Source organism: Capsicum annuum, unplaced genomic scaffold (assembly GCF_002878395.1).
Source record: "Capsicum annuum cultivar UCD-10X-F1 unplaced genomic scaffold, UCD10Xv1.1 ctg79451, whole genome shotgun sequence".
NCBI lineage: Eukaryota > Viridiplantae > Streptophyta > Magnoliopsida > Solanales > Solanaceae > Capsicum > Capsicum annuum.
In genome coordinates, this window is record NW_025890035.1 from 1 (window position 1) to 9963 (window position 9963).

At 29.7% G+C, this 9963-nt stretch overlaps 1 protein-coding gene across 1 annotated transcript; it reads right to left on the reverse strand.

Moving 5' to 3' along the window:
- Positions 1 to 3048: 3048 nt before the first annotated feature.
- Positions 3049 to 6344, reverse strand: LOC107879710. The gene is made up of 4 exons (XM_016726669.2): positions 6158 to 6344; positions 4580 to 4631; positions 3884 to 4054; positions 3049 to 3390 (listed from the first exon to the last, which is right to left on the reverse strand). The coding sequence occupies exons 1-3, from the start codon at positions 6240 to 6242 to the stop codon at positions 3898 to 3900; spliced, it is 294 nt and encodes a 97-aa protein (XP_016582155.1). The 5' UTR covers positions 6243 to 6344; the 3' UTR covers positions 3049 to 3390; positions 3884 to 3897.
- Between the last annotated feature and the right edge of the window lie 3619 nt (positions 6345 to 9963).

Below are 9963 nucleotides of genomic sequence, written 5' to 3' on the forward strand. Positions count from 1 at the left end.
TTTTTGTTTTCTTTTTTTCCTTTCTCATATCTTTTTTTTCCTTTTCTATTTTCGTTTTGTTCTTCTTTTTTACATTTTATTTTGTTTCTTTTTTTTTTCCTTTTATTTTTATACTTCTATTTCTCTTTTTTCTTTTTTTTTTTCTTTTACACTTCTCTTTTTTTCATTTTTTTCTTTTTATATTTTTGTTTTTTTTCGTTTTTGTACTCTTCTATCTCTAACTTTTATTTTGAAAAGACAAATATGTATATCACATACACATATTAAAAAAATATACAAAATACATAGCCATACAGATCTGGATATGTATTTCAGTACAAAACATATATATGTATTTACGAAATACATATCATATTCATATTAAACAGTAACAAACATAACTATACTATATATCTTCATATGTATTTGTGAAATACAAAGATGACTCATATAAAATAAGAATATGCATATGGATCTGGTATGTATTCTGCAAATACATATGCAGAGCTATATGTACTTTATATGGTGTTGGATTTGTCTTTGAACTGTATACACTATTTCATTTTAGAGGGTAACATATGTACTTATCGGTTTTCTTTTACGGTTTAAGATATGTATCATGTATTTTTTTATTACCTATATGTCTATGTATATAATTGTCATTTTTGTTATAATTATAGAGATTTTGTGTCCTATATGTTTATATATACATGTGAGTCACATATGTATTTCTGTAAATACGTATGCAGATATATATGTATGTTTTTTACCGTAGATACATATACAGATTTGTATGTCTATTTATTTTATATATTTTTTGATTATGTATATATGATAGAGATATTTGTCTTTTAAAAATAAAAGATAGAGATAGAAGAGTAAAAAACAAAAAATAGAAAAAAATAAAAATGAAAAATAAAAATTTAAAAAAAAACGAAGAAATAGAAATAGAAACTAGAAATAGAAGTGTAAAAACAAAAACGAAAAAAATTTAAAAAGAAGAAAACGAAAAAAATATGAGAAAAGGAAAAATGAAAAAAAATGAAAAAAGAAGAAAAAAAAAAGAAGTAGAAGAGAGAAAATAAAGTGGAAAGAAAAAAATGGAAAAGAAAAAGAAATTAAAATTTAAAAAATAAAAAAAATGAAAAAAATAACAAGAAAAAATAATTAGAGATATAAGAGAATGATATTTTAAAATTTTGAAGATCATGAAAATAATAATCTTCATATTTGAGTTTGATTTGGAAAAGAAATCTACTAATTTAAATAAGAGTAATTTATGAGAGTTTAATTAGATGGGATAATCATTCCTTATTTAACTCAACTAATTTGAGTAAAACAAGGGCAGTAAAGTTTGTTGTATATGTATTTGTATAACAACAATTTACGTAAATACAAAATATAACTTGTTATTTTTTGTTGATATAAAAGTTACAATTAAAGCTTATGGTTGCTATTTCTGAGATTTTCTCGTAAGAATATACGAACTGTAGTATAACAAGGGACAATATTAAATCATTTTTAATAGTAAAAGGATAAGTATGCCTTTTTTCCCTTGTTAAAAAATTTTCTTCTGTTACCACCTTCATTTTAATTTAATTCAAATTTGAACCCCAAAAACCTGGAATTAATTTGTGAAAATTCGTACTCAACCCTTGAGGCCTCAACCAGAAAAATCAGGATGAACTTTGGGTTGAAGTGTATAATTAAACTCGCTTTATGTCTTATATGTGATTGAGGATACACTTTGCCATTCAATTGAGTTTATACCCATTTTATTTTATAGGACAATATTTAAAAAGTCAGTAGTTTTCAAACATTGCAAAACATAATTGTTATTGAAGTAGAGTTTAGTGAGAAAATAGTTAACGTTTCTCATTGTTGTCAATAGTCATTGTGGGATTATATATCCAATATTTGGTTGAGTTTTATATTTGACAACGATCTCTTAGGCTTTTTTAAAAGAGATGTGTAAGGTGGGCGTATTAATTACCACTTCTTAAAGAGATAAAACCAATAAAAAAATATAAGACAATAAATATCTTACGATATCCATACTAATATCAATTCAAGTTATAACACGAATGAAATATGACCAATTAACCAACCAAGAAAATCATTTGTTACAACTAAAATTCTCGAATCACTCTAGTACAATGAACTGGTGAGGAAGGAGGGGTACGTCAAAGAATGCAAAAAGATAGAAGATTTCGTTCCACCGCGTAAAATCCCTGAATTGCATCAACCATGGCTACCAAAAAAGGTGGGGAGAAAGCTACTTCTAGTCGAATGACGTATTTCCCTTTCTTTGGCGCTACTTGTTTTCTATCCTGCAACTTTTTTGGTGAAAATTAGGTTTTGTACAGAGAGAAAAAGAATATATTATATATAAATTGTTAAATGATTCTTGTATTAAAGGCTTACAACGAGAGAAAGAATATATTATATATAAACTGTTGAATGATATATTATATATAGACTGTTGAATGATTCTTCTATTAAAGGCTAACACTGATCTTCGAAAATGAAATCAACACAAATCCATCAAGCATCAGGATCAAACTCTAAAAAGATTATTCTTTAAAATTTAAAATCAAGCTCGAAGGTCCCCATCTCAAGTTTATTTAAAAGAGAAGAAACAAAAGACTTCTAAGATATGAGATATTCTAGGGATGGTAACCCTTCTCTTGAAATTAAATATTACAAATTGATGCTACTTCGTCTTCGATTTTGCCCAGGCACGAAACTTACTGTTACGTGAACAAGTTGTCCAGAACATCTAAATCATAGAAGATATAAAACTAAGGCAGAAAAATAACTGGTGGAGAACTCTGAAAGTTTGAAAGTACGCAAGTGACTCCCCAATCTCTTATTTCAAACATATTTCACCTGAAAAATAGTGATCTTCACCTAAGCAAGAGGTTAGTTGATCATGCATTCAGAATTTGCTCATTTTGTAGAAACTTTCTACTCGAGCTCTAGATGTATACTTGGGAGAAACAATATATGTTTGGTCTAATCATTTGAGAAATACTTGGCGGCATTGCAGAAACAATTTAATCATATGACTTGCAAATGCATTGTATCACAATACATAATTTGCAACGCAATCATGTGGTTTCACATTGCAAATCAGTTCAAAGCTAGTGATGTCCAGGAGAAAGAATCTGAGGTAAAGCTTTGCCATAACAGGCTACAAAGAAACTTTCAGGATAGTCAGCAAGCAGATAACATGACTCATATGAATCATACATCGGCATTACTGTTGAGATTCAACACTTAATATTTAACAGGTAGGACTCAAATCTATTTCCCAAAATACTACAAAGTTATGTGACAAGTGGATTCGCTACAACCTTTACATCATTACGCGGAATGATAAGTTCAAAACGTCTGAGATATCCTCTACACCTGCACAAAGAATACGAATTATGAATATCTTAGAGATGTTTCCAAATGTGACTTAATGCTAGTAGGCATCTTCTAAGGACACAAGAACATTATACATGCGCAGACTCTTAGGTCTCCAATATATGTAAATGAAGTAATGTACTTAAAAAAATGTACAATTTAAGAGTTATACATTGCACTGACAAGTCAAAAAAATAATATCAAATGTGGCTAGCCATAAGGATGATGCACCTCTATTTACACTTAACCAGCTGTCAGAATGATATTTATCACAAAATGATTTTACATCAGCTGTATATTACTTGAGAAGAGAAGCCTACTGACTGAAAGAACATCCAAGACAAAGATATGTCTGTCATGATCATCAGATGACATGATAAATCAAATACATCAGAATCAAACTGATCGCGTATCATACTGAGATAAACACATGTTATGCCTGAGCTGATATCACGAACACGCTATGCAAAACAGAGATCAAGGGATCACTTACAAAAATTACAAATTTTAGCCACTCTCCTGGTTATTGAGCATGTTCAAAATAGCATAAGCAGCTCTTTGAAAATCTTCCTTCTGTTCCTCTAAAGTTTTCTTCCTCTCAAGAGCAGAGTCCTTGGACTTCTCCAGGTCTTCTGTTACTTCAGTAGAGCTCTGATCAATTTCACTGTAGAAAGTGATAAAAATGTGAAAGGGTAGGAATCAAATAAGCAGAGAGAGAGAGAGAGAATGCTCCATATAGATGCAATGAAATGAATGTAACAGTCTATAACCTTTCTCTCTAGATGCAGTGAGATAGTGATGACAGTCTATTAACAGTTCTCTCTATAGTTGCAATGAAATGAATGGTAACAGTCTATAACTCAATTTAATAAGTTACAAGAACGAATAAGCATTTAAAATAAAAATGCAAGAAAGGCAATTATGGAAGGGTGGAATATGAAAACCAATAGCTTTAGATGAGAACACTGCACAAAATCCTGGTTGTCCTTGAAATAGTAATGCATTTGATATTTGTAAAATAGTAATATAGAAATCTAGTCAAGAACGTATAAAAATGGAGGACATAATAGACAGATGTTAAAAATCCAAGTCTAGGTTTTCAAAGCTAATGCAAGTATTTGCTCATTTCTTCACATCGCTATGTAGATTATAGATATACTTCCTTTGGTCACAGTGCTAATCAACTCACTTTATCATCTTCAGCATGTTTTCCATTGCCACTTGCATTTGTTGTGAGAGATCTGCATAACCATTTTGTGGAACAAATAAATTCCTCATGACATAGCAATACCACAAGGTATATCCATATTTCCTTAAAACATATGCTGGCACTGTTGATCAACACATTAGGAAGGTTCTTTTCTTTTTTGACTAAACACATTAGGAAGCTTCTAGTAACTGAAAACAAAGGTCCCCTTTCAAAATGAATCTCAAACTTTATCCCATTTAGAACCTCTAGTTAACTGAAAATAATGCAATCACTTTCAATAAGTCCAAACCAATAATGTACCATCAACAATAACTATCTGGACTCAATGAAGCTTATTTCTTTTAACCTGACGTTCCATTATTTCCATTAACATGTCATTTCAGAGCATTCACTAAATAGTTTTTCAATAGTGAATTAAGGATTTGAATTAGGAGTATCCTCAGTTATTAGATAAGTAGAACGTCCAGTGAATTTAGTCATAACTCACAAGTAGGACTGAGACCAAATTCCTGCTTGTTATAGGTACATAAACTTCAGTAGCATCTAAGCTATGCAACTGACGTAGTATGTGCACTCTTATTTCTTTTTCAGCTCCATGAAGATTGTTTAGTGAAGAGATATAAGTCTCCAAAATATTCAAATGCTAATCCATCTCCATCATTTGGTGCAGGATCTTCAAAACAAAAATTTAAGTACCACTAGCTGATGCATGCACTTCGTGGAATGAAGAGAAAGGTTATTAGATTCCAACTTAGGATGGTGTGCACTTCCAAAATTGGATGTAACAGATGAGATCTAAGTTGCTCGGACTCTCCAAAAATGTTGCTGCAACCGTGTCGGATCCTTCAAAAATGTACTACTTTTGAAGGATCCAACCCACACCCCATGAAATTTTTGAAGAGTCCGAGCAACTTAGGATGAGATGATCTAAAATTTATGCTTAAAGCAGCATACCAAGACCATGCAAGTAGCCTAGTTTCGATCAGTTCAATGTTCATTTTAATCTCAATTCCTGTCGAATTCCTCAGCATTCTATCCTCATGGCATGCAATTAACAATTCATGTGTGTTTCGATTATCAATTGAGAAAGCTGGCAAATATTTTCTCAGTTCTTGCTGAATAGAAGGCTTACTCTTAATTTACAAAGTAGATTCAAAATTTTCTCTAACAACTAATTGAACTTCAATAAAATAGCAAAGAATAAAACTGAAGAAAATTATACTAACAAATTTAATCAAACTAACAAACTGGTTGCTTATAAATTCGAACCACTTCATTCACTAAATCACGAAGACAGAATCCGAAAGAAGCATGCAAATATGATAAGTAAAAACACTAAGACAGGAGAAAATAGCAAATACAAGCTTACACAACAGCGAAAAAAAAGGATTAATAATAGGAAATAGTAAGCAACAATTAGCAATTTGATTCTCAAATTTCAGAATTCCAGTTTCACTATTTCTTAGAGTGACTAAAATTCCGAAGAAGAAAAGATATACAAATCGTCCAGCTAAAATTTCAATTGGCTACACATCTTCAAAATTAAAAAAAGCATACCATAAACGACGGAGGAAAGCTGAGATTGGATTTCGGAAGTAGAAGCAAGTTGATCGTCCACTGCAGCGGTTCTACAAGGTTCCATTTTCTGTTTTGAGCAGAGTGCGTGCAATGTGAATTAATTTTGATTTCGCCTTTTTTCTTCTCATTTTATAGGCGGTTCTTTTGGGTATTTTCCAATATACAAAGTTTATTTTTGAATAAGGGGGAACATGTCCAAATTTGTCACTAAATTTTGCAAGTTACCACAAGTCCACAATTACACGGGTAAACTACATAAATCTGAACTACTTTTTTTTTTCTTTTTATAGGACATTTATCTATTTATTCTCAATATCTTAAATATTTCAAAACAATTTCATACTTATTTATATTTTAATTTTTTTTTTTTTTTTTTACTTTAGTTTTTATCTTTTTTTCTCTCTCTTGCTTTTTTTTTTTTAATTTTTCTCAATCCTATTTTTTTTTCTTTTTTGCATCTCAACATCTATTTTTTAAAGTTTTTTTTTTCTTTTTTAATTTCACTCTGATTTTTATTTTTTTATTTTTAGCTTTTCTCAACCATTACTTTTTTTTTCTTTCTCCTCTCAAATTCTATTTTTATTTTAATTTCTATCCTTTCTATTTTTTTTTAATTTTTCTCTTTTTTTCCGTTTTTAATTTTTCTCAATCTTTATTTTTTTGTCTCTTTTTTTTTTCTCAACATTTATTTTTTTTCTTTTCTTCCCTCAACTTCTGTATTTTCTTTCTTTCTTTTTTATTTTCTTTGATTTTTCTTTTTTCTTTTTTTAATTTTTTTTTCATTTTCTTCCTTTTTTGTAGTTTTTTTTTTCTCGATTTCTTCCTATTAAGTTATGCCTCATGAGTAAGAGTTGATATGACCACGTTATATCTTTATTTATGAGATGTTCTACAACTTTTGCCTTAGAGGTAAGACTTAGCTCAATGACTTTCAAACAACAAATTATGCCCTACGGGCAAGAGTTGACATTATCACGTTATGTCTTCATTTATGAGATGTTCCACAACTCTTGCCTTAGGGGAACGACTTATCCTAAGAATTTTTAAACAAGTTACACACATTGGGCAAGAGTCAACACTAACACATTATGTTTTTTACTTATGAAATGTTCTATAACTCTTGTCTTAGAGGTATGACTCAACCCAAGGACCATCAAACAACAAGTTATTCTCCATGGGCAAGAGTTGGCACCATCACATTGTGTATTAATTTATGAGATGTTTTATAGCTCTTTCCTTAGGGGCTAGACTTAGACCAAGGGCTTTCAAACAACAATTTGTGCCCTATGGGCAAGAGTTGACATTACCACATTGTGTTTTGATTTATGAGATATTCTATAACTCTTGCCTTAGAGGCAAGACTTAACCCAAGAACTTTAAAATAACAAGTTACGCTACATGGGTAAGAGTTGACATTATCACATTATATTTTGATTAATAAGATGTTCTATAACTCTTGCCTTAGAGGCAAGATATAACCCAAAGGCTTTTAAACAACAAGTTATGCTCCATGGGAAAGATTTCACACTATCACATTGTGTCTTGATTTATGAGATATTTTATAAATCAAGGACTTTCAAACAACAAGTTATGTCCCATGGATAAGAGTGAACACTACCACATTATGTCTTCTATAACTCTTGCCTTAGAGGCACAAATTAGTTTAAGGACTTTTAAACAACAAGTTAACCCCCAAGGGCAAGAGTTGACACTACTACATTGTGTCTTGATTTATGAAATACTCTATAACTCTTGCTGTAGAAGCAAAACTTAACTAAAGGATTTTCAAACAAGAAGTTATGATCCACAAGAAAGACTTGACACTATCACATTGTGTTTTGATTTATGAGTTGTTTATAATTTTTGCCTTAGAGGCAAGACTTATCCCAAAGAACTTCCTACCAACAAGTCATGCCCTTAAATTTGTTTTGATGTCAAAAATGAAGATCCCTTTGTGGATTATCCAACTTTTTATTTATTAGCAAAATATAACATAAGTTGAGAAAAAAAGAAAAAAGAGAAAAAACAAAATAGAGAAATAAAAAAAAAGGATTGAGGGAAAAAAAAAGACAAGAAAAAAATGAAAGTTAAGAAAAAACAGAAAAATAAATAACAAAAAAAAAAGTAAAAAAAAAGATTGAGAAAAATAAACATGAAGAGAAAAAAATAAAAATAATGTTTGAGAAAAATAAAAAAAAAAGAAATAATAAAAAATAAAAAATAAAGATTGAGATCAATGAATTAAAGAAAAGAGAAAGAGAGAAATGAAGAAATAAATAATGTTTGAGAAAAAATGAAAAATGAGAAAATAAAATAAAGATTGAGATAAATGAATTAAAACAAGAAAAAAATAAAAGTTAAGGTAAAAAAAATTAAAATAGAAGTTGAGAGACTAATGAGAATGAGAAGTTTAAAAATATTAAGGTATAAATGGGCAAAATTGTACTTGTACTATACATAAAAAAAGGAAAGCTAGTCTTTAAAGACGTTTCTTATGAAGGTCAAAAATTCAAAATCACCCACTTTTGGGGTCATCCCATGTAATTTCGTCCTATTACAGTAATCGTCGGATGGGCAGAGATAGTGATAGAGGTTATGGGTTATCTCTATGCATTCCGAAAAAAAAGTATTCTATGTTAAGTCCAGATTATAATCATAAAAAGCTAAAGAGTAATTCATAAGTTAGCTTATATACATAGAATTTTAGTAGCTTAATTAATTAACAACCTGAATTTTCACCGTTTTAGTGAACGATTTGATTCCTCTATCCTATAATCTCCTCCTTGTTTTTCAAAAAAAAAAAAAACACAAATAAAGTTGCTTGTATATAAGTTATCTGTGATACAACATGTTCTAGAATAGAATTTTAAGAGTGTGTTGGGTTATGATTTTTTTTACTTTTTTTTTTATTGAAGATGAAATCGAAAAACATATTTGACCAAAGAATTTTAAAATTTTTAAGAATTTGAAAAGCACCAAAAAGCTGTTTCGCTCCAACTTACTCATAAATTTAAAAGAGTTTAAGTTTGGTGAACCGTTGGTGTATCTTTTTTTAACACCATCAGGTAATTTTTACCAGCTGTAGTAGGTCATTCATTATTATATTTTTTTTAAAAAAATATAAAATTAAAAAAAGTGTTTTATCTTTACCCTATCTCTCTTTCTTCCCCCTACCTTGCTGCTTTACCGTTTCCCCCATTTTTCTTTATGTGATTCTTTTATCGCATAAATTTTTTATTTTTCTTCAATCTTTTCGAATTAAAAAATGGGAGAATGGGGTGCGTAGACTGAGTACATTTTCAATTACACTGTAAGTGTCTTCTACACATATCTATTATTTTTCGGTCTCAAGTTTCAGGTAAAAAAGATTTCTTTAAAGGATTTCTTTTATCTCTGCTTTCAATTGTTTTCTCATCTTATGCATTGCTTTATTGAAGGAAATAGAAATTTCTATATACAAGATATTTAGTTTTCCTCAATTTCTCTTTACCTTTTGTTTTGATTAAAAAAATTATTGAATCTGCTTGAAATTTCTCCATCAATTTTATCTAATTTCCTAAAATTGGTTGGCTAGGTCGTGTATAATCTGACTCAGAGACAATAATTGGCATGATGGTTCACTTATGGAACTTGAGAAACTACAACCTCAACAACTCTATCAGCCAACACAGCGACTTCATTGGTGTACTCTATCTTCTCTACTCCTCACCAACACTGCTAGACATATTCTGATAAACACAAATCCTGAATTCATCGGAATCATAAGATATGAAAGGAAAAATTTC